We start from the raw sequence: 25476 nt of genomic DNA, 5'->3' as shown, positions 1-25476 counted from the left end.
AATGTGACACCAAGTGAGAATATATACATATATACAGTGGAACGGATAACACGGGGCTCCAGGGAGTAGGGCGAGGTCCGAAGGGAAGGTCCAAGACGGGGGTACACACACGCTCTTCTTCCACTCGATCCGTAACTCAAAAATGTCCACACTAAGAAGCTCACGCTCACTCACACACATCCACAGAAATCCAGACGGCAGGGAAGACGGGCAGGGAGTCTAGAAGGCCTGTACACAGAGGAAAAAACAAAGTCAGGAGGAAACTCTAGGGGAGCAAAGGAACATTTTCATAGGTTACACTACACTGACACTTGGTAATGTGACGATCCAGCGAGGAAGCAGCCTCTCTTGCCATCTTAAGTAGTCTGCCAGGATCAGTGTGAATGAGCCACAGGTGTGTGTTCAGGGTGGGTTCAGAGGCGGGGAACCAAGGTCCAGTTCCGCCCTGGTGGGAGAGGTTAAGACAAACAATACACACACCACGACCTCTCCAGATCTTGAGAACCATGACAGTACCCCCCCCCTCAACGGGAGCCTCCAGGCGACCCACCAGGCTTGTCCGGATGGGCGCGATGGAAATCCCGGACCATACCCGGGTGAAGGATGGCCGACCTAGGGACCCAAGAGCGTTCCTCCGGGCCATAGCCCTCCCAATCCACCAGATACTGAACTCCCCGTCCACGGCGCCGCGAGTCCATGATTCGCGTAATGGCATACGCGGGCGGGTGGCGGGGGCCTGGAAGGAGGGCACAGAGGACTGGACAGGTGTGGTTTCAACTGAGACACATGGAACACGTTGTGGACACGCATGCTACGCGGGAGCTGCAAACGGACCGAGACTGGGTTAACAACAGCCTCGACGGTAAAGGGTCCAATGAAGGTGGGTGTGAGTTTCTTAGACTCAGTGCGGACAGGGACGAACCTCGTGGAGAGCCATACCTTTTGCCCCGGTGTGTAGGTGGGTGCGGGCGACCTCCGACGGTCAGCTAGCCGTTGATTCTGTTCCTTGGTTCGAAGGAGGGCGGCACGGGTAGCTCGCCAGAGTCGCCGACATTTGCGGAGGTGGTGCTGCACAGAGGGAACGAGATGCTCACCTTCCACAGATGGGAGAAGGGCCGGCTGATATCCAAGCGAGGCCTCGAAAGGCGACATTCCAGTGGCGGAGGAGGTGTGGCTGTTGTGAGCGTACTCAATCCAGGCTAGATGCGAGCACCAGGTGTTTTGGTTTGTCGAGGCCACGCATCGCAGGGCTGTTTCCAGTTCCTGGTTCAGCCTCTCCATCTGCCCATTGGTTTGGGGATGGTACCCTGAAGAGAGACTGACCTGGGCACCAATGGATGAGCAGAATTCTTTCCATACCTTGGATGTGAACTGCGGCCCACGATCAGAGACGATGTCAGAGGGAATTCCATGAAGGCGAAACACGTGGTTGGTAAGCAGCTGGGCGGTCTCTAGGGCTGTGGGAAGCTTGGGTAATGCTACAAAATGTGCTGCTTTAGAGAAGCGATCGACAATAGACAGAATTACTGTGTTACCTGCCGAAGGTGGAAGTCCAGTAACAAAGTCGAGGGCAATGTGTGACCACGGTCGACCCGGGGTAGGGAGTGGATGAAGTAAGCCTGCGGGAGGAGTGTTTTGTGACTTATTTTGGGCGCAGGTAGTACAGGCTTTAACATATTCTCGGGCATCTTGGGCTAAAGATGGCCACCAGAAGGCGCGTTCCAGAAAGGCAATGGTGCGTTGGATTCCAGGGTGACATGAGAATCTTGCAGTGTGGGCCCATTGGAGCACCTGGGATCGTACGGACGAAGGGATGTAGAGCCGCCCCGGGGGTCCTGTCCCCGGATCAGGTTCGGTACGCTGGGCCTGCCGCACCATTGACTCAATCTCCCAAGTGAGGCCTCCTATGACACAGCCCGGAGGAAAGATCGACGCCACCTCCCGATCCCCCTCAGAGGATGAAAACTGACGTGATAAAGCATCTGGTTTGACATTTCGGGACCCGGGCCTGTAAGTAATGGAGAAATTGAAACGGGTGAAGAAAAGCGCCCCCCTGGCTTGACGTGCGTTGAGGCGTTTTGCTGCCTGAAGGTAGGCGAGGTTCTTGTGGTCGGTCCACACAATGAAAGGCTGTGCCGTCCCCTCTAGCCAATGCCGCCACTCCTCAAGTGCCAGTTTGATGGCGAGTAGCTCCCTGTCGCCAACATCGTAGTTTTGCTCTGCGGGTGAAAGCCGACGAGAGAAGTAAGCGCATGGATGGAGTTTACCTTCAGTATTCTGAGAGAGGACGGCCCCCACGCCCACATCCGAAGCATCCACCTCCACGATGAAAGGTTGGTTGAGATCCGGCTGGGAGAGGATGGGAGCGGAGGCAAACCGTTGTTTCAGATGAATGAACGCCTCCGCGGCTGCCTGTCCCCACTGGAACGGAACCTTAGGGGAAGTCAGGTGAGTAAGAGGTGAGACAATTTTGCTGAAGTCACGGATGAAACGGCGATAGAAATTTGCAAACCCCAAAAAACGTTGAAGCTGTTTGCGGTTTGGGGGTGTGGGCCACTCCAAAACCGCTTTGACCTTTCCAGGATCCGGTCTCAAGTTTCCCTGCTCAATTATGAATCCAAGGAAAGAAACAGTGGTTACATGAAACTCACACTTCTCTGCTTTGACAAAAAGGCGGTTTTGCAACAATCTTTGTAACACCAGTTTGACATGTCTTTCGTGCTCTGACACTGACCTGGAGAAGATGAGTATATCGTCCAGGTAGACGAAAACAAAGTGGTTGAGGAAGTCTCTGAGGACGTCATTTACGAGGGCTTGGAAGACTGCCGGGGCATTTGTTAATCCAAAAGGCATTACAAGATATTCAAAATGTCCCAGATGGGTGTTGAAGGCAGTCTTCCACTCATCCCCTGCCCTAATGCGAACCAAATGGTAAGCACTGCGGAGGTCGAGTTTACTGAACATTTTCATCCCGTGGAGAAGCTCAAACGCTGAGGTCAGCAGGGGCAGCGGGTATTTATTCTTGACAGTGATTGCATTCAAGCCCCGATAGTCAACGCATGGCCGGAGGGACTTGTCCTTCTTGTCCACGAAGAAAAATCCTGATGCCAAGGGAGAGGTAGATGGCCGAATGAGTCCCGCAGCCAGAGCATCAGTAATGTACTCCTCCATGGCTTCTCTTTCTGGCCGTGACAGGCTATAGAGTCGGCTAGTAGGCAACGGAGCTCCTGGTAACAAGTCAATGGCACAATCATAAGGCCGGTGTGGGGGAAGGGAACGGGCGCGATCCTTACTAAACACCTCCGCTAGTTCATGGTACACTGAAGGAACTGCTGTTAGGTCCGGAGGAGTCTGCGGGGGTGATGCGGAGGAGCCAATGGATGGAATGGCTGATTTTAAGCAAGTCATATGGCAACCCTCCCCCCATCTAGACACACAGCCCGCCTGCCAATCAATCAGTGGGTTATGCTGCAACAGCCATGGATAGCCCAGAACCAGAGGCGTCAGCGGAGCTTTGAAAACAAACAGACTGATTAATTCAGTGTGATTTCCAGACAAACACAGGGTGACTGGTTCAGAAACATGGGTGACATCAGGCAAACGCTGTCCGTTCAGAGATGAGGCTCGAAGAGCATGGGGCAGAGGTTCAATAGTTAGGCCCAGTTTCTTAGCGAGTGATGCATCAATAAAACTCTGTTCGGCCCCTGAGTCTATCAAAGCCTTGAGTGAGTGAGTGGTGGCGTGAGCAGTGAGCTTAGCTGGTAACAAAAGATGAGGAGGGGAATGAGAGATGTTTATTTCGCCCACCAGTACCCCCGTTTCTACTGGCGGGCACGCCCTTTTGCTCGTGCGGGGCAGACGGCGATGAAATGTCCGTGACGGCCGCAGTATAAACACTCACCAGCCATGAAACGGCGCTGCCTCTCCGTTGGTGTAAGCCGGGCACGTCCAATCTGCATCGGCTCTGCCTCGCCGGGGCTCACATCCACCGAGGCCGGCTGTTGTGGTGAAGCAGCACTACCGGCAAAAATCCCAACACTGAGCGGAGCACTCTGGGAAACTGAGTGGCGCGTCCCACGGCGCATTCGCAGGCGCTCGTCAACGTGAATGCACAGGGACATTAATGAGCTGAGAGATGATGGTAATTCCCTCGTCATGAGCTCATCCTTCAAATCCTCCGCAATATTGTTGAGCAGAACCTCCTTTACTGCCTCTTCTTTCCACCCGGTTTCTACAGCGAGAATGCGGAAGTCAACCGAGAAGTCAGCCATAGTGCGTTTACCTTGTTTCAGATTTAGTAGACGCTGTGCAGCAGCAGAGGGCCCGCCATCCCTTTCAAACACGCTTTTGAATTCAGTCAGGAAGTCGAGGTAGGAGATATTCGGCAGGGTTTTCAATAGCGCCTGAGCCCACTGGAGCGCGCGATCTCGTAATAGCTGAACAAAGAAAGCAATCCGGGCACCGTCGCTGGCATACGTCCTGTTCTGCTGACGGAAAAACAGGGAGACTTGGGCAAGAAAACCCGAACATTTTTCCAGCTCTCCTGTAAACGGCTCGGGGCTAGGCATCGTCCTCCCCGGGGCCTCTAGCCAGGCAGCGGGAGGGTCGGGGGGTGCAGCAGCGGCCTGGGGATTCGGAGATGGAGAGGGACTTACACGCGGAGATGGGTTTACGCTCGGAGAGGGCGAGCTTACCAGGGGTGTGCGCTGGGCGAGAGCCTGTGTAAGAGCGGAGAGCTCTTTATTGATATGGTGGAGCATCTTCTCGTGCCGCTCCAGCAGGGCTTCCTGAGTGAGGAGAGCCCGTTGAACAGGGTCAGAATCCGCTGAGTCCATAGTGGCTGGATCGTTCTGTCACAGATTAGTAGGCAGAGGACTCACTCGCAGGACTCTGAAGTTTAGAGAGAGGGTGAGGGTTTATTTGAAATGTGACACCAAGTGAGAATATATACATATATACAGTGGAACGGATAACACGGGGCTCCAGGGAGTAGGGCGAGGTCCGAAGGGAAGGTCCAAGACGGGGGTACACACACGCTCTTCTTCCACTCGATCCGTAACTCAAAAATGTCCACACTAAGAAGCTCACGCTCACTCACACACATCCACAGAAATCCAGACGGCAGGGAAGACGGGCAGGGAGTCTAGAAGGCCTGTACACAGAGGAAAAAACAAAGTCAGGAGGAAACTCTAGGGGATCAAAGGAACATTTTCATAGGTTACACTACACTGACACTTGGTAATGTGACGATCCAGCGAGGAAGCAGCCTCTCTTGCCATCTTAAGTAGTCTGCCAGGATCAGTGTGAATGAGCCACAGGTGTGTGTTCAGGGTGGGTTCAGAGGCGGGGAACCAAGGTCCAGTTCCGCCCTGGTGGGAGAGGTTAAGACAAACAATACACACACCACGACCTCTCCAGATCTTGAGAACCATGACAGGTGGTTTCACAAAAATTTTAACCATCTACCACTAGATGGAGTCAAAGGATAATCTAATCTATTTTTCATCCATAGCTTGTTCCAGAGGAGGCCAGTATTTACAAAGCTTTCCTGTGTGATACATTGAAATTTCTTGGGAATGATTTTAAACTTAAAAATGTGATAATCAGTTCTCATGCTTCACAAAATCAAAGTGGTTCTCTTTTTTGGCATTCATGACAATGTATTAAATGCATCACCACTCTAATTTAAATATTGTGTGCAAGTCAATATCTGTTGGCGCCGTTGTTTCATGTTCATATTCTGTTCCTCCCTGACCTGAAAGCTGAGTGTGCTTCAAAGGCAGCTGCGCTCTGATCTCTGATGCAATATTTTAAGAACTACTGCAATCACAAATGTCGAGCATGTGTTCACAGAGTACCGTAACTAGAAGTGCTGGATAATATCTCACAGAAAGATAGTCTGGATAGCCAGCCCCCCACTCTCTTTAAGTCATTTTGATTCTTCACATCACATGGCTGAGGTGTCTCAGCATTCCATACCATATTGGGCAAAACTGAGATGGTCTCTGTTTAATCTTACCCTTGGATTCAGAGTGATTGGCTTTGCTTTCTCCTTTAAATTCTTAACTATTACTGTTCTCCCTCCACCTGCATGCTATCAGTGAAACACCCCTGACAAAAGCACTGACAAATTTAATCACTAATTACTCCTACTGGGTAAAATCTGTCAATTCACTTATTAAGTTTCACTTTAGATAATCTAGCCATCTGAGAAATGGAAGCAAAGGGGACACATAGATGACAAGGCTTTGACTTATACAAGACGGTATCCTGATAATAGATGATTATGAATGTCCTAGGTGTAATACAGTATGAATGGAAAGTGGTGTCCATATGAGCTGACTCCAGGTCAGAGATTTGGCTGTAACCCTGTGCTGGAATCTGAAACAGAGATCTGTCAGTAATACGAGAGTATCTCAGCAGGTACTATATCTGTCTGTGATAATCATACAGAGCAGTGAGGTTTTACCAGAAGCTAGACAGGCTGCCCATCAATAGAGTCGACCTCTGCGTGACTCCATGATTATCGGAACAGATTTTCCGCAGTTCTTTTTATGATTTTTTCCAACAACCGACAAAAAGACAGGTGCAGAGTGAGACAACATAGAGATTCTGGTACTTAAGGGTGACAAGCAGAGATAGCAAGAATGCCGCTTCAAACATACCTCTTTTTATCCTGGAATACATTATGAAATTTGATCTGAGTGGTAGTCCAAACTTAACTTCCACATTTCTGCTATCACTCAGGGGATCTTTGGTAGCCACTTATTTTCTGCTTTACTAAAATGCATGAGCATAGCATCCCATATGGAATATCCTAAAGCTAAGGGTGAGGATCAGACAGAAGGAACTCCAGCTGGGCTAGATTCTCAACACAACTATCCAAAACCAGTGCCAGTGTAGTTTAATGTCTTATTTCCAGAGGGTCTCCAAGTTAGAATGTTTAATGTAAACATACTGCTAGACTACTCTAACTAATACCTAATTCCAATATCAGTTTTGTTAGAACTTACAATCCATGGTATTTGTCCTTAAAATTCAAGCACTGTAAAAGTTAGAGATGCAGGCAATGGTACTTGGGTTGGGAAATTAAGACCTGTTAGATTTCTAGTCTGGGTGACTTTCCAGCCTTAAACCAAAGGCCACAACACATCAGCTTCTCCGCTTCTCTTTGATTCTCCCCTGTGTCTGTGCTCAGTTTCTCGCAGTCCTATCTTGCCTTCTATCTATTTGCCCTGAGCAAGGATGGGGAAGTATAGAGAACCGTGAGGCGCTTGCGTACCTCACTATAAAAGGAAGACAGCAATGAGCCAGCTTGAGCTGACTATGAAATTAAGGGGTTACTGCTGGGTTGTTTAAAGGAACAGTTTGACATTTTGAGAAATACCCGTGTTCATTTTGTTGCCAAGAATTAGGTGAGAAGATTGATACCACCTGTATGGTCAACATGAAGTCAGAGCCAGCGCTGGATTACCTTAGCTTAGCAGGGAAAAGCAGGGAAAACTGTTTGGTTCTGTCCCCGCTGAGCCTCATTAGTTAAAAAATAAATTTTGTTTGTTTAACAACCAGAGAGAAAAGAGATTAACAAAATAAGATGTAACATGTTAATTAGAGAGTTTGAGAGATGCTGGGAGGCAGGTTTAGAATCTTTGAACAGAGCCAGTCGAACAGTTTTTCTCTTATTCGAGCGTTTTTGCTATGCCAAGTTAACAAGCTGCTGGCTGTACCTTCACACAAGTCTGAGAATTCAGTTAGTCTTTTCAAATAACTTCTGACAAGAAAGCCAAAATTTATATTTCCCCAAAAATGTCCAACTATTCTTTAATAAAATGTTGACTTTTTATAAACCTGTCTATCAATAGGCAGGTTTATAAAAATAAAAATAAAATCAATGCGGCTGTGGGCAAAATGAAACAAGATTTCTGTTTCAGGAAGAGGAGATGTGTCACAAGTGCTCTGTGTTAACACTGTGTAGCACTAATACTGGCAACGTCCCCTCTCCATCACACTGTAGGGCGCACAGAGTTACTTGACACTTTACAGTTGTTGATGGCTCCTCAGGTGATACCCAGGTTGACCTACCAGGACACAAATTGCTTCAGCCCCCTCCTGACTCTGGCTTTGTGCTCCACCTCCTCTTATCCCTCTTCACATCGGTGGACAATTTTTAGCCCTCAGTGCCGAGTCTGTCCATAGCAGAGCCTCTGGCAGGCTGCCACAGAAAGCTGCCAAAGCTGAAGAGAGCCGGGAGAAGCAGGGGGCTGGGGGTTGGGGAAGCAGAGGGACCGAGAGGGTGACCAAATAGTGAAAGGAGCAGAAGAGAGAGAGAGCAGGAGAGGGAGGGAGATGGCAGAGAGTGTATAACTTTGGGGAACTCAGGAAGAGGCAGCAAAGGGAACAAACTTTTTCTCTCTTGTCTTGTTTTGGACTTTTGTGCATTTCATAGCGGACTTCAGTGCTGACAGAGCAGAACAAGGGATACTCATTCGTTTGCTTTCTTCATTGAATTGCTTTTTCTTTAGATCTCCAGAGATTGTTTTGTTTTGTGGTTCTTTTTAAAAATTTTATCTGCTTGTTGTTTAACTGCCTGAGATTTGAAGAAGGCGTGACTGCACATTTGAAATCCTTCCAGATTTAGCAGCAACTGTGTCCACTTCTGGGACGTTTGTGGCTGCACTGAAACACCAAACAGACATATAAACACACACACACACACCTGTTGTTGCTGAGGATTCCCCAGGAGCACGGTCATGGACATCTGTGTCCCTGTTGCTTGAGGGAATCTGTGCGTGTGTGCAGCTGTTATCTGGTGGTGGCCTCGGTGAATGTTACAGTAGAAGCTGATCTGCCTGTCCGGGGTAGAGGAGGGAGATGTCATCCTACTACCCACGCACCAAGGACCTGACTCGCACCAGGAAGTCACTGACAGAATCGCCACCATCGTCTCCGTCCCCTACAGAAAAAAACTACAGAGTAAGCTTCATTTCTAGAGCGGTGCACCTTTGCAGGAAAAACTGAATGTGATACTTTTTTGTGATATTGTAGCAATTTTTGGTAATTTATTCCAGTGGCTTTAAATAACTTTAATATCACAACTCTTAGTTTATCTTACTCTTTATTTATCTGTAAAGGGACTTTATAGTATGACCCCTCTGTAAAGTCAAAGAAAGAATAGTATTTTCTGTAGATGTTGATGACTAATCCTTAGACCAGGCTGATTTGTTGATTCATCTAAGACAACTGGACGCATCATTAAGCAGCTTTTTAAGAGTTCGGACAACTAGGTAAAGAATTTGTCAGTTAATTTATTAGATTTTTTTACTTTGAATGATAGATATATATAGATATATATTATAGCAGTATATATGTTTGGACATCTGCTGTTGGGATACTAACAGTTAAACAAAAAACATCATTATATGATCAACAGGCTAATAGTTCATTTACTAATGTGTATTTGCCTAACTCTTCAGACACTTATCACAGCTTATTTGCTGGCTTGTGAAAGCGAGGCAAGTATTTGCTCTGAAGTGCTGAGAGTCTGACCACATTTTCTGGAAAAGACTTTTGGATTGAAGCATTCCTTCTGTAATTTCCTGTTATTTTTTTTCTGCCTAAGTGGCTTATTCTCACGGGCGTAGTTTGACTGTTTATGTCAGTGCATCAGACTGAGCTGAACTCTGTGTGACAGGCACATTTAAAGGGAAAGAAAGAATAGAGTGGGGGAAAAACCAAACACAATGGGATCCTGTCTGTTTGGAAGCACGTACAGTAATGTCACGCAACACTACAGACACACTCATTATTATTGCACTGTTGCCAGCAGCGAATGCCTCTGGTGGATGTTTGGATTCTTTTGCTCGCATTTCAACAAGTGTCACTCTCTCTCTGCCGGGGAAACTCTGGCTTTAATTTTCCATGAAGCCACCCCAATCTGAATTGGCAGTGTGTTCCTGGGAGAGAAAAAGCCGTGGAGTCAGGTTGATGCAATAATTGTACCAATGTAATATGTGTTACAGCTGTGTGCAGCAGGAAGTCAAAGTCAACAGGAACACATTTGCATTATTGGCAGACACTCAACATTTGGCAGATGTTCACAGTGGTGAAATGTAAGTAAGCACATTAAGCCACGTGCTGTACAGAAGGAAGAATTTAGGATAGCTGAGATAGTCAGATCAGATAGTTTCTGCTACTTCTGCTTCATTATGTTTCTGGAAATATGTGCTCTCCATTCCCCCACATTCAGAAATCATAGCCCACTAGGTTTATTTCAAATTAAAACATGCTTGAATATGCAAACAAGTAATTGCACTAGATCCAAAACACTTTTCCTGTAAAAATCTCTGCAGGTCCACAGAAAGATAAAAAAATTACCTGATGTTCCACGAAAAGCAAAGACTCAAATTAGTCCCCCCATTAATAATTTCACACATTTGCTTTATCGTGTGATGCTATTGTGTGAAGAGATAGGCCACTTGAGTAGGACTCACTAAATGTAATCGTAATACATATGAATTAATGCATCGATAGTAACACATGTCGTAATAGGCAGTAATGTTTCCAAGTACTGTTACTCAAGAAAAAGAACCCATTTCCTCATTTGATTTGGTCATTTTGAAAACAAGGAAGATACTCTTGGTTGCCTGGAGCTCTGAGATGTTGTGTAAAGAGTTAACACTGTAGAGAAGTAGGGAAAGGTGAGTGAATGCGGAAGATTTTTTTTATGAGTTTATGTGTGTGTAGTGTCATTTGCACTGGTGTAGCTCAGATTTTCCTACTGTAGTCAACTAGCCTGCTCTAAAGGAGTGATGCTGTGGCAGAAAGTGGAAAGGAAGAGAAGGCAGTGAGAATGAGTGTGAAGAGTCTGCTAATTATGATTGTCTTGGCTGACGTTAGCATTATCATTTATACGCTCTAGCAGTGAGCTCATGCAGGTGGCTTGCGTGTGTATACTTCTGATGATGTTGATCCAGGCAAGCTAATAAAACTGGAAACGGTTCTGTTTACTGGGTGCCCATGGTAAAGCCAACACTGTTTCTGAGGCTGTTTTCACCAGTCTGACACACTGTTGTTCATCTCCTCCTCCTTCTTCTGCTCTGCCTTGTTAAATTACATGTGGCAGTTCTTCCTCCCTCAATTTTTCCTAACAAGGCAATCAGATTGGTGCAGCTGCCATCACAAGTAGAATTCAAACTATGGCTCATTTTCTGGCTTCAGTTCAATGCGGATGTTATGCGTTTATTGGTCGTATAAGGACTTGCTCATTTTTCCCCAAAAATCTGGCAGTGTAATCCCCACAGGGCCCACTCAAGGTTTAAAGTATTAAGTTTAAAAAAAGCCTAATTTCCCCAATTTCCTAATCCTTTAGTGTGAAATAAGTTTGCGTACAGTTTGGTTCATATCTCCAAAAGCAGGCTTCATGAAAATGTATTCTTACAACCTGCTGCTTAATGAATGATTACACAATCTGATTGAGGAATCTCCTTGCTATTGCACAAAGAGATCAGAGTGAGTGAGAGCTCTTCTTCACTCCATCCTTAGCCCTTTTTCATCTGAGGTCAGGGAGGTCTGTTTTTTCCTGGATAGCTCAGCTGAAGCACATGACCACATAAGGACAGGCAGCAGTGGCTCAGTTATGTAAACACTTGCTGAGGAACAGCTCCTACGATGCTGTGTAAAATCTCCTCTTAACTCACTAAATCTGAATGCAGGAATACCCACTGCTTTTAACATATACTGTTTTTCTAAATCATTCTTTTAACATCTGCTTCTTGTCTCAAACAGCTTAGACCACCACACTTGATGTTTATTGCCAAACATTTCTAAACACAGGTGTTTAAAGATTTCTTTGCCTGGCTGGAGATCAACTCCAAATCTATGAATTTAGGGAAGTTTTACGAGACTGCAGCAGAGATCACGGATCAAGCTGGTCTCACATCATGGCAGCCTCTCTCACTATATTACTTGTTGTTTCCAGTCTGATATGAACATTGAAAAAAATTTCACATTTATCGGCTGAAGGCAGCAAGTGTTTGTTTAGTTCAGTTTTGTTTAGGGCTCTCAGCAGTCATTTGACAAACTAAGTATGGAGATTAAATATGGGGTGAAATTCCTGGACAGGCCAGTGCAATGCAAGGCTCAGTCAGTATGATAGCTGGTATCGACTATTTGAAAACAACTGAAGACGTATGGGTTTTGTTTTAAGGGTTTCTAGGAGAAAGCTCGTTCTTTCAAAAAAAGAACAAGGCAGCATCCAAATGTGAGGCTTTCTGTCTGACGGCTACAGCTTGGCCCAAACTGGGTCATACAACAGGTCAATGATCCCACACATGCCAACGAATCTGAAACAGAAGCACAGAATCAAGGCGTTTCAATGGCACCGTCACAATCCAGACCTCAAACTGATTGACACAACGCAATGGGACCTTAAAAGTGTTTTGCATAAACAGGTACCGTCCAGCTTCAGTGATCTGAAGCAACGGTGCAAAGAAGACTGGACAAGAACTCCTGCACAACAATGTGAGAGACTAATAAACTCATAGAGAAAACAGTTAGTTCAAGTTACAGCTGCTAAAGGTGATTCTACAAGCTACTGGATCATGAGGCGTACTTAGAACTGCATAGTGTCCCATAGTGTAAACGTTCTTTTTCACATGACTATGAAGTAATGCAGGAAGGCAGTCAATAGCCATAAAAAATAGGTCCCTTAAAAGGGACATCTCTGAGGTAACGTAATTTCTGAAAACAGAAACCAAATACAGCCAAAGAACAGTATGTATACGCAACTCCTCATGTCACACAGTGCCCAGGCTGCTTGGTGAAGTGGAAACAAACACAGAATGTGATCACAACAGGCAACTTGGCAGCCACTTAGACTGGGCTAGTCATAGCAGGGACCTGCCAGGACAGTTTGATATCAGACTGTTGTCTGAGGTCAGATGGCAGCCTGTCATGCAAGGAATACTTGACTTCTGATGTCATTATGTCATATTTGTGCTGCAGGCATGCTCATTGCAGCAGCGTATTTCAAAAGATTAAACAGGCTCACCGGGGAGGTTTGACCTCTGCGAACCCTGTCAGAGCAGTGTTGGGGAGAATTGTGTCCTACTTCTACATGCACTTCTTCCATCTGGGACCAAAGGCGTCCGAACATAGTTTATAGTTTATTTATTTATATAGCACATTTAATTACAACAGGAGCGTTGACCAAAGTGCTGTACAAGAATACAACATACCTAATAAAATAACCTGATGTATAGGGGTAAATTATTCCACAGCTTAGGCGCTACGACTGCAAATGCCCAATCGCCTCTATGAACCAGCCTCGACCTTGGTATGGCTAAAAGCAAAAGATCACTTGATCTAAGAGATCTAAAGGGGGTATAAGTCTGCAAGAGGTCAGAGAAATACCCGGGAGCCTGTCCATTCAGGGCTTTGCAAGTCAACAATAAAATTTTAAAATGAATTCTGAAGTGGACAGGAAGCCAATGAAGAGAGGCAAGCACCGGGGAAATGTGTTCACATCTTTTAGTACGTGTCAGAAGACGAGCTGCAGCATTCTGGACCAACTGCAGCCTTGCCAGGCAGGTCTGGCTAACTCCAGCATATAAGGAGTTACAATAGTCCAGCTGGGATGTAATAAAAGCATGAGCCGCATGTTGTGATAATTCAACTGGAAGTTTTGTTTTTGTTCTCTGCTGTCTCAAAATGGAAAATATTTCTCAGCCAAGCCTTTGTTTGGTGATATCAAATGAACAGGACTCGATCTAACCGTGACAGAATATTTTCACAGTGTGATGTTTCCATGCTGCTAGTCAAACTAACATGCCTTATTCCTTGTTTTTCAGCATGACAGAGTGTCAAGGTAAGATTTGGGCTTTTTTCTTCTGTATTACAGAACTGTAACAGGTAAGAGGAAAAAAAACACTGTAAATAAAGCTGCCTTTCAGACTGGCTAAGAGCTGTGTTGCCTCTAGATTTGATTCCATTGGAGAGAGTGCTACAGACAAGTCACTGGGCCGCACCAGCTCATACACACGCAGAGAGGCAAGGCTGGCTGCACTGAATAAACAGGAACAAGACTCCACTGCCAAAGACTATAAGAAGGTAGTAACTCTTTCCTCGGTTTCAAAAACACATTCTAATGTTACTGATTCAAAGCTGCAGTCCTGGATACAATTTGCCTTTATATTTATGCACATTGTATCTATTTGTCCCAGTAATGTAACTGGGCTTTCATGGGATGGGAGTGTCAGAAAGGAACTTCTGACCTGTAATTGTATTTTGCTATTGTAATATTCCCTCTTCAAGTATTTGCAGAAATGAAGGTATGTCTTACTGAGATTGCATCAAACCAGTATATGGAACTATGAACCTGCAATGCCACTATACAGTAAGAGTGGCAATACTGTTGACTTCATGTTGTCATGGCGGGGATTGATGTTGTATTTGTGGAGCGGACCCAAAAACAGACACAGGAGAAATGAGCTGATGATCAAACAAAAAGCGAGCCCTTATGCGGCTGATACAAAAAACTGAAAAACAAGGCGAGGCGAAAGTAAGCTGAAACCTAAACTGGGGCAAAACTAAACTAACTGTGAAAACAATGACGAGAGACAAGAACATGAAACTAAACAGGAACATGTGACAACGTAACTATGAAATAAACCAAACAGGAGCATGAACACGGACTTGAACAGAGGGAGGCAAAAACTCTGTGACTTGACGTGACCTGACATGAAGACAGACAGATGAACCAACAAAGAACAGAGGGAGACAGAGGACTTAAATACACAGGAGGGTAATGAGGGAAGTGGAAACACCTGAGGAGACACAGCTGACAAAAATGATCATGACGCCACAGGGAAAAGTAAAACTAAACACACTGAACATGGAAACACCAGAGCTTTCAAAATAAAACAGGAAACATGGAGAGACTTGAAGATGTAAGGTTTTTGAAGAAGCTAACAGTTCTATATGTACTTTTACTACATTTACTTAAATAGATGTTGACAGGTGATGCTAACCCTAACCATAAACATACGCGAACATTATTATTTTTAAGACCGACAGAGACAGAGACCCCCCTTCCCCCTCCTTGAAATTCGGAGACCATGCCCAAGTCGAAAGTGGCTCCATAGTCTACTGGTTTACACATTTACTGGGAGGAGGCACAAATTCCTTTGGGGTTGCATCAGGAAGGGCATTACAGTTAGTTTACAGTTGTGATAAGCGTTCATCACCATCATCCTTTTAGGTTAAACATAATCAGATATCAACAAAAAATGCACACTCAGTTTGGTCCCGTCACAGTCAGAAACAAAAGAAGTAACGTTGTGTTAGGTTTGGGGTTTTTTGAAAAAGCTTTTGCTATTGTGAAAAAAAACTGTATTTATGTAAATATAACCGATGATCTTACATATTGTTTGAGTTGTGTGGTTCAACTTAAACTGTCTGTTGTTACTCCTTTTATGCTTTGTATCTTCATTAATATTTTGGTTATCAAAATTCAAATACTAAGAATTTCTATAACAAATCTATTCCTATATTTGTCCTTTTCTTAACATTTTAGATGTATGCAGAAGCTTTGCATGAAAATGCAAAACTCAAGTCCAGGTTGCAGGAGAGCAAACAAGAGCTAGCCAAGATACGTTCCCAACTGGAGAAAGTCACTCAGGTACCTTTGGCCCATTCTACAGAAAACTCACATTCATCCCTTCACTTCCTGTGTGCTTGAAGAAAGATTTGACTTTTTACTTCTTCAGTGAAGTCATGATTAAAATTTAAACCAGTTCTTCTAATAAATTTCTCCCAATAACTTTACCCCTGTTTTAGAGACACGACACAATATCTGAAAGATCTTCAGCACTTGAATCAGAAAAAAGGGTAAGTGTCTTAACAACCTCCTTGATAATATTACATATATTTGCATTCTTTCCAATCAGTTTCCTTGTCTACTTCAAATTATAGTCTCATTTTTCCAGTAGAACTTACTTCAGTTTTTTTTCTTCATTTACAGGAAAAACAAACCCTTGAGAAAAGAGTGTCAGACATGGAGGAGGAATTAAAGGTCAGTCCATGCAAAACAGTGTGTACTCACTTAAATGGCATCTATTTTGTCTCAGACACAAGTTGTGCTTAATTTGTCTCATTGATGTTTTCTCCCCAAAAAACATTATAATACTGATAGTCCTTGCCGGTACCTCCAGCCAAGCCCCTTTCACTCATTCTAAATCAAGCACACCTAAAGTATTTTTACAAAGCAGAACACACATATCGCTCACTGCAGAGTTGTGGTTAGCCAGGTGGGTTTGGAGTCAAGGAGAGAGAAGGTTAGTGCTTCAGGCTCATTACCCACAGTGTTCTGCTGGGCCACTTCCTGCCAGGCTAAGGAGGAGCCTGTGCTGCTGCTCCCCTGCTCCACTTATCCCACTGTTGGGGTGAACATTGTGACCTAGTTCCAGCTGAATACCAAACCCTATCCAAGAGCAAAAGACCTGCTTTTGTGAGACATTCCTGTGTTGCTCTGTGTGTATTCTGCCTCACAAAGAAACACAGGGCACATCTACAAAGAGATGTCAGGCCTGAGTAAAAATGGTCTGCAATTTATGTGGAAGCAATTACAAACTACACGATAAGATTATAATTTGATTACTCGAGAGAACCAACCAGCATAAAATAAACTGTGGAAAAAACTACACAAAACTAGTTCAAGTAAAATGTCAATAAAAACACTCTGCAATGATTTGCAAATCTTGTGAGCCTGTATTTTATTCACAATTGAACAAAGAAAAGATTTCCTATTTCATTAAAAATATTAGCTCGTTTTGAATTTAATGGCAGGAACACATCTCAAGACAATCTGAATGGAGCCAACAAAAGGCTGGAAAATTAAGTGATATTAAAATGAAACAGCTGGTGGAACAATTTGCAAACTAATTAGGCGACAGGTCAATAACATGATTGTGTAAAAACGAGCATTTTAGAGCGGCAGACGTTCTCAGACGATGGCATTGGTTTACCAACCTTTGTCTGCAAAATGTGTGATTTCAGGTTAATGTTTCTCGACGTTAAAATTACAAAGACTATGAATATCTCACTATCTAAAGTACATAATATCATCAAAAGATTCAGAGAATTTAGAGAAATGTCTTCAATTACTGTCTGTGAACACAGCATGCCATGACTGGAAATGGAATTGGCAGTTTGCACATAGGGAAAGGCATCATCACTGCTGAATAGTACATACAAGTTTTAAAGCAACAATCAGGGAGCCCCTTGCATATTTCAGCAAGACAATGGTAAACGGCCTACTTCCCCTGTTACAACAACAACAACAAGGCTTTGTAGTAAAAACATCCAGGGGCTGAACTGAGCTACCTGCACTGAAAACATTTGGTGCATCATGGAGCTAAAAATACCCTGGACTGTTGAACAGTTAGAGCCATATATCAGACAAGAATGGAACAGCATTCCTCTCCCAGAAGTCCAACACTGGTCTCCTCAATTCATGTTTATGGACTATTATTAAAAGGAGAAGGGATGCTTTTTTTTCATTAAAGTTGTCTCAGTTCAAACACTGACATGCTTTCCGTGTTCTGTTGTCACTAAAATGTGGGTTATGAGATTTGCAAATCTCTGCATTTTATTCTTATAAAACCCAACTTTTCGGGAATTCGGTTTGCATAACATATGCAGAATTCCAACGTACAACAGCGGCGTGGTATATAAGCAGCAGATGTTTGACCCCCGTATTGTCATGGTTCCTTCAGCAGGATGCCCCACTGCGGTTTCGCTGTGGGTACCAGCCCTGAGGGCAAGCTGTCTCAGGGAAGGGGGGACGGTGAGTGGTTGCTATGATACAGAGGTGTGACTGATACGTACCTATCACCTCACATGTTTCTGTTGTGCCAGAGATTGGGGCATGTTTACACATCTGGACTTTTTATCCTCTCAACAGTAGCTTAGAGCGTAAAAGCTTTGGGAGCACATCACCTCAGAGAACCGCCTTGCACTCTCTCACAAAGTCACTCCTTCACTTTTAGCAAGTATCAGATTCTCCACATGGGGGAGCTGTTTCATTGCTGCCACATAAGTATCAAATTGCACCACCTACTGGAAAGGGAAAATAACAGTAGCCTTTAAGAGGTATATAAATAAAAGATGTTTATGCGGTTATTTAAAAAAATGCAATAAAATAAACAAAATCAATAAACTGCAGTTGTGACACTCAATGACCACAAGTGTCAGAATTCCTGAGCAGGTTACTCTCCGTTCCTATAAATGATACATAACAGCACATCTTCGCCTTTGCTTGCTGTAGTTACTTTTCTTGCAAATAGGGGTGCATTTTGGGTTTTTGGGCTACCCGCCCTGTAGTTCTGCACTTAATTAGCCTTAGTTATGGATTTTTCACATCAACAGCACTGTGTGTCCATCTTCCCTCTTGGGTTTTAAGGGGTATTCTTGGGTTTTAAGGGGTATTTATTATTTTCTTCTTTTTTTGGGGGGTTGTATGGAAGCCCCAAACGCAATTTCATTGTTCTTGACAATGACAATAAATAAATAAATACTAAATACTAAATACTAAATAATGGGAATGTGGTAATACTCAAAGTGTCAGATTACTCTGCTGGGTTTTACATTCCAAATGGAAAAGCTCAATTATTCTTGACAGCCTCTAAACCTAATGAATAGTAACTCTGTAGAAATGATCCCTTAGAACCTGAGAGTGTAGTCAGATCTGATTTAATATCAAACAGCTCAATATTAAAAGAGTGTAATAAGGGATACTGGTCATTATGCATCCTCGGCTCACTGTGTCCTTTTCTTCACCACAGCCAAGGGCACCTTTCCAAAAACTGCGCTGTTTTAATCCAAGAGAATATTTAATGCATGAACTGAAAAGTCCCCAAACCAGGCAGCTTTCATAAATGTGCGCAAGGCGAAGCTGGGTGTCCTCGTTTATATGTCATGCTTTGCCACATTCACCTCCACAAACTTGTCTGTCTGGGTGGCTGAAATGCCACAAGTGCCCTGAATAACGTGTATATGTGTGTGTGTCTGGTCTGCGGTTTACCTTCAGCAATGGTGTCAAACCACAGACAGCTATGTCGAACCACATTGAGGTTTACCTCAAAAAAGTCAGGCCAGGAAGAGGGAGGAAATGAATGATTTCCATTCCTTTGACTTTTATCTGGAGAGGCTCTTGTGCAAAGGCTAAAATATATCAGCGTTCATTATTTTCTCTCTTTTTTTTAGCTTTCTATGAATTTTATTCCATCTTCTTTGCAGTTCTATGAATATAATAATAAGTCAACACCTCACTTCTTCCCAATAAAGCCCACCTTTGATGAGCACAAATCCAAGTTGAACTGGCTTCATAACTTTCCTCGCTTTGTTGCAGCTTATGGTATTTTCTCTCAAAATATCTCTGTTGTGTAAATATTTGTTTATGTAAGTATTTCTGATAAATCCCTCAGCTCTGCTTCTTTGATTTCCCCTGTCTATGCTGCTGTGTGGGTGCATGCCTGTATGAGCGGATATGGCTGCAGTCTCTGTATGAGTATCTCTCTGTGCGACATGGCCTGCTCCCCGCATGCTCTCTCTGTCTGCCCCTCTCTGTATCTCTCTCCTCCTGTACGCAGGCTTTCCCTGCTCTGGCTCAGGTCCAGACCTTGCGGAGAGTGAACGAGTGTCTCCTGGCTGAAAATAGAGCCATGCTTCGCGTCCTCGCCCGCCTCTCTGAGACGGCCTCAATGCCGGAGACAGAGGACCTCTGATCCTCTGAGACCTTTCCCCCTTCCTCTTCTCCCCTTCCTCAGCCACATAATTTCTACTTCTCTTTCCTTCTGGTGCCTCTACAGCCCCTTCAACCTCTGCTGTGTTCCTCTCAGGCAGGTCTTGCACTCTCTTGATGCTCACGCTTTCCTCCCACCCCTCTCCCCCCCCACACACACACTGCAATGCATCCTCCTGTGCACTTTTTTTTTAAAAATCTAATCCCCTTTATGGTCTAGACCAACCCTGAAGCCCCCTTTTCTCCAAAACAGTTGTCACAAAGCCTTATTTGAAGTTTAATTTTAGGTAGATTTGTGTGGCATGCTAGAAATGAACACTGTGTTTTAAGCTGCATTTAATTATTTACATAGGGGTTGCCATTTTGCATAAACACCTAGGACTCTGCATCATGAAAAATAGAAGCACCTTGTGAGCACCTTTTATTTTCACAATTAAACATATTCAAGTCCTGTGCAATGTGCTGTGTAATCAATGCAAAGTTGTTTTCCAAGGTAATAGCCACTATTGAATCTTCCAAAGGAAATGAAACGTGTCAGATCATTAGCCTTGAAAATGAACACGTGCTTTGTCACTGGATGAGACAGGGGTGCAAACGTACCAATAATTTTGTATGATTTTGCTAATGAGCAGTGGATGTGAAATTAAAGGTATCATTAGGCATCTTGGGGAAATAAGCCCAATGGCCTTTTTTTGTTTTCTGAGAGTTAGGATCGATTCTACTCTAAAGTCTGTATGCCATATTTTCTGTTGGAAACAAATGGAAATATCTCACCAGCTAATCAAATCAAACCCCAAGAAACACACCCTGCAGTCTGATAATGGTTTAAAGATTTTTAGGGACAACAAAATTAACTTTAGCAAAGATTTGTTAAAGTTATTGCAAAATGTTTCGATTTAATGATTAAATGACTAATATTTGCAGAGCTTGACAAATTATTTGTTTTACTTACAGAAGAAAAAAACAAAGCCATAGTAGACTTGCTATAAATTAGTGTGGAATAACAAGGAAATACTGATTTATTTTCTTGTCCAATGTAGTACAGTTTGGCATCTAGCCTGCAAGCTCATCACTAGCTACAAATACTGTATTTTTTTATTTCAAATTTGGGGTTAGTGACTAAATATTCATAGAAGGGTCTGCATGTGGAGGCTGGGGTGGTGGAGGGGTCAACACTAGCACTTATATGTAGGAGTAAATAATGGGAAATTTTTCTGCTTAAACAAAATGCCAGATTGTGAGGGTGTAATTATTGGTGCATGACACAAGGAGAGTGAAACACATTTCACTGTATATGATATAGCGCAGGGGTAGGCAACTCCAGGCCTCGAGTGCCGGTGTCCTGCAGATTTTAGATCTCACCCTGGGTCAACACACCTGAATCAAACGATTAGCTCATTACCAGGCCTCTAGAGAACTTCAAGACATGTTGAGGAGGTAATTTAGCCATTTAAATCAGCTGTGTTGGATCAAGGACACATCTAAAACCTCCAACACCCGCCCTTGAGGCCTGTTGTTGGACACCGCTGCTTTCCTTCATTCTTGGAAATATTTTTCATGCTGTCTAAGCAGGTGTTTAATGAATAATACCACAACTTTTTCATTTCATCTTTTCTACAGATTGAACAGTTTTAAAGGTGCTAACAGGAAAATTGCTTGCCTTTTATTCATTAACGCTTATCTAAATTAACAGCCTGCTGATAATTTATTGGTCATCTCATCTAGCGTATTCCAAAACTATCAAACTATCATTTAATTTTTAACTTACAACATAGGATTGTCAGCACAGTGGGGCTTTCACTCTCACTTTATGGATTAATATTCAACATATTGGGCAGGAACATGTTGACGTAAGATGTCTCTGCTCACTCAACGTGTCCCAGCTAGCGCAGAAGGTTGTTGTTTGTCTCCAGTAGAGGGGAAATACTTTGACAAAGAGGGTGGTTATTTTTAGTCATTGCTTCTCATGAGAGACATGACCTAGATTTGGGGAATTGACCCTCCCTCACTTTCCTTCTCTCTGACTTCATTCTCTGTCACTTTTCACATTCAGGACATACTGTCACTGTCACACCACACTGCATGATCAAGTACTGTAGAGCATGTCCTCATTGCCTGACTTTAAACTTCAGTGAAAGATAACTTTAGTGGTGATTAAAGTTGCAGTGGATAGTCCTGGTTTAAGTCACAAAGATGTCAAGTAACCATTTAAATGACACAGCAAAAGCTGTATATTTCCCTGGTTTTCTAATATTGTTTTCTCCCTCTCTTTTTCTAGGTCTTAACAGAGCTCAAGTCAGACAACCAGAGACTAAAGGATGAAAATGGTGCTCTCATTCGAGTCATCAGCAAACTGTCAAAATAAAAAAAAAGATGTGCGATGCTCCTCTTGTGTGTCTGTGGACGCTCCAACCCTGAAATAGCAGTGTCATTATCCACAAGGTCCCGGGTTTTGACTCGTATCTGAGTTACTGTATGGTGACAGGCTAGTTTGGTTGCATTTTCAGAAACATCCTAGTAATTCCTGTTAGTACTTGTGAAGATCCAAAGAGAAGTGTTGGCAAGCTTCAGTTAATTTTACCATTATTAAAATTAAAGTTTCAACAATTTTTTTTCCTTCATTAGATGTTGTTTGTTTTAGGAATATTTGTCACGTGTATGAAATAGGGACCAGGTGTACTGTTGACATTTCAAATCCAAACTAATGCATCAGATTGCGTGAGGCTACTGTACCTAATAATATGCCATATAACATTTTGACACTTTTACTTTGGTTGTTACTTGTGCACTCCATAATCGTGTTTTAATATGTTTTTTATTTGAAAGAGAAGACAGTCATTGACTTAGACTGTTTGGAACCGTAGCTTTCTCCTTTATTATGATGTGAGACGTTAAAGACGTTAAAAACTTATCACAAAAACACTTTGACTTGCTTTCACTATAGGCTAAAGATAGTGAAGCATCATAAAATGCATGTTTTGGGGTGTGTTTGCTTCAATTGACAACATTCTCAGGTTTGTCACTCAGCCGTTGCTGCTCGCCACAGTTGAGTGCCTCGCAGATGTGGATTTCCTTGGAAATCTGTGGGTGTTTTTCTACAGTTGCAGGGATGCATGAATGTGATGCACTTGACAAACCTTTGGAAAAACTATCATTCTAATAGATCAGACACAAATTTTAGTCCAATTTTCAGCTTTTTAAAAATTAGCTAATACACATTTGAGTTTAATTTACCTAGTATGCAAAAAAATGTAACATGTATATGTGGGCTTGTTAAAGGAGACTGTACAATAGGCATGAAAGGCTACTTTGTACATGCACATGTTAACAGTGCTGCTGTTATTAGCAGTCCTGTGACACATTCAAAATGGTACACTTTCAGAGGAGATGATATTAATATTTGCCACACTTTCCTTTTTTGTGTTTTCAGCTGCCTTGCTTTTTTAAATGCATGTTCTTCCAAGAGGATATTTTTATTGAGCTAGTATCTCATTTTGAAAACAAATGAATGCCTGAAGAGAGAGACACCCCGAGTGCAAATGAAAATGCCGTATATATTTTGTTTTTTAATAGATATATATTTATTTATTTATGGATGTGTTAGTTTTAATCTTTATATTTTGCCTAGTCAGTTTTGTTTCAGAGGAGTACACTGATTATTTTTTAGCTGACCCGTTGGCCTTCCTGTCATTAGGCGATTAAAATACAAACACCAGAATTGTGCACTTCCTTGTTATCATTGCTCTGTGAGCCTTCACATTAATTGGGTGGCCTTAAAAATCAGCAAAAGGCAGCGCTGTGAAATATAAACTGTTATCAGCTCTTTTATTCTGCAATGATTTCTCACCATTTTAATAGGTCTGCAGTTGTTCAAAGACTTTGTTGCCAATTTATAAGGCACACCTAGCTTCAGAGCAAGCCTGTACTGCAGGCCTTTTAACAAACCAGAACTTTACCAAGCTTCTGTTTTTGATCTGGTTATTTTTGTAGGCTATATTTACTAGTTCAATATTAGTGATGTCACGTTTTTATTAGTTGCAGTATGAAGGCACTTCTTACTTCTAATGGTTATTTAAGAACTAAACCCACAATGCAACAAAGTGTAGAGATTGTGAGTTTGCTTTAAAATAGGGTTTAATACATCGTGATTTATAAACTCTGCATTTCAGACTAATTTGCATGAAATCTCCTTCTGTGCTGTACGTGGTGTGAAAGACACACCAAGGATTTTGGTATCAGTCTTTTTTTTCACTTAATGGTTAAGTTAACCAAGGTCCTCAGTGTTTCTTATATTCCTTAAACCATGTGATGGTTTTGGAGTCCAGCCATGCCACATTACCAGTGTTATGTTTGCTCACATCCACTAATTGAACTATAAATAAGCTACAGTATGATTCTGCTCTCTCTACATGTGCTGTAGATATACTGATTTACCGAGTGATTGTATATTCAACAGTCTGAAATGTTCTGAGTGGTGGCTTAACACAGACACATTACTTAATTCACTCTACTTAATAAATGGTAAAAGGATGAAAATGTTTTGTTTTTGTGACATTAACACACAACGAACAGAGGAAGAGGAACTGGGTATTAAACACAAACAAGTCATGGTAATTAAAAGGCCTTTATTTCCTATTTGTTTTTACAGAACTGTTAACACATATGATAAATTTGTAATAAGTTATTTGGTTCCCTTGATAACTTTATAAGGATCCCCAACGTTTGTCCACATAAGGGTCAAGAGGAGTTTGTGAGCAACGTTTGTGTCCAGTCAAGGGCTAAAGCATGCGATCCACAGTAGGCACAAGTACTGACATGAACACGCGCACCACGACACTAGACACGAAGAAACACGGCTAGAGGACACAACCTGACTGTCCTCTGATGCTTTAAAAGAGGATGAAGAGAAAGAGGTGAAAATAAAAAGGGAAAAGAAGAGTCTTGAGAATACAGTTGCATCAGGGATGAGGGGTGGAGGACTAAGCGCTCAAGAGGGGAGTTTGGTACGCTCCTGCATGTTTGGCAGTATACAGTATGTCCATGTTGTAAACATGAAGGCCGGCATTCTTTACGCCCAGCAAAAGCAGCTTCAGTGGAGAAATCAGTGAGCTTGCTTCCTATTCAGCATCATGAAACCGACGGTACATGGTTGGTTACACGTAAACGAGACAAAGACGCAATGAGAAAGCAAATGTGACAGAGTTTGGTGGCACATCTCTATATTCTACATTAAAGGCATACATCACAAAAAATTAAATGGCAGAAGAAGTGATTACACATATGCACAAGAATACAAAGGAGAAGTACAGCGAGTAATAGAGGAGACAAGACATCATGTTTCAAAGTGGCGTTTTTACCCGCTGAGAGGCTCCTCGACACATTTTGACAAGGTGGTAAAAGATCTGCTGAACTTTGGATGGTTTCCCTTTTTAAATCCCAGCGTTTGCAGAAAAATCGAATAAAACAAACAAACCACAACTGTGTGACCGGTGCTCTTTCAGCTGTCTGCACAGCTGAAAGAGCACACAGCTTCAGATGCGGATGTGCATAAAGATATTACACAGTTCCACAACCAGTAAGAGAACAGATTCATTTCCAGGTTCAAAACACAACTAAGACTGTTGTTTGACCATTACAGTCAAACGCACAAAGATGCACATTTACGAATGAGTAATGTG

The 25476-nt window shown here is 43.0% G+C and overlaps 1 protein-coding gene across 4 annotated transcripts in view; it reads left to right on the top strand.

Moving 5' to 3' along the window:
* Positions 1–25361, top strand: part of ppp1r12b (protein phosphatase 1, regulatory subunit 12B) — a 28785-nt gene extending 3424 nt beyond the window's left edge. The window contains exons 1-8 of one of the 4 annotated variants that reach the window (XM_085395034.1): positions 7859–8973; positions 13848–13864; positions 13977–14106; positions 15572–15676; positions 15835–15885; positions 16019–16069; positions 19647–19895; positions 22077–25361. In XM_085395034.1, coding sequence (XP_085251160.1) covers positions 8872–8973; positions 13848–13864; positions 13977–14106; positions 15572–15676; positions 15835–15885; positions 16019–16069; positions 19647–19781 — 591 coding nt within the window. In that variant the 5' untranslated portion in view covers positions 7859–8871 and the 3' untranslated portion in view covers positions 19782–19895; positions 22077–25361. Of the gene's footprint in view, positions 1–7858; positions 8974–13847; positions 13865–13976; positions 14107–15571; positions 15677–15834; positions 15886–16018; positions 16070–17771; positions 17843–19646; positions 19896–22076 lie in introns of those variants that run through there. The other 3 variants (XM_085395031.1, XM_085395033.1, XM_085395032.1) reach the window with 3 other exon arrangements.
* Positions 25362–25476: the final 115 nt, after the last annotated feature.

Source organism: Rhamphochromis longiceps, linkage group LG20 (assembly GCF_057381845.1).
Source record: "Rhamphochromis longiceps isolate RC_006_pf linkage group LG20, R_longiceps_female_GT1.1, whole genome shotgun sequence".
NCBI lineage: Eukaryota > Metazoa > Chordata > Actinopteri > Cichliformes > Cichlidae > Rhamphochromis > Rhamphochromis longiceps.
The sequence above is the reverse complement of the archived record's forward strand: the minus strand, read 5'-3'. Positions and strand labels throughout refer to the sequence as shown.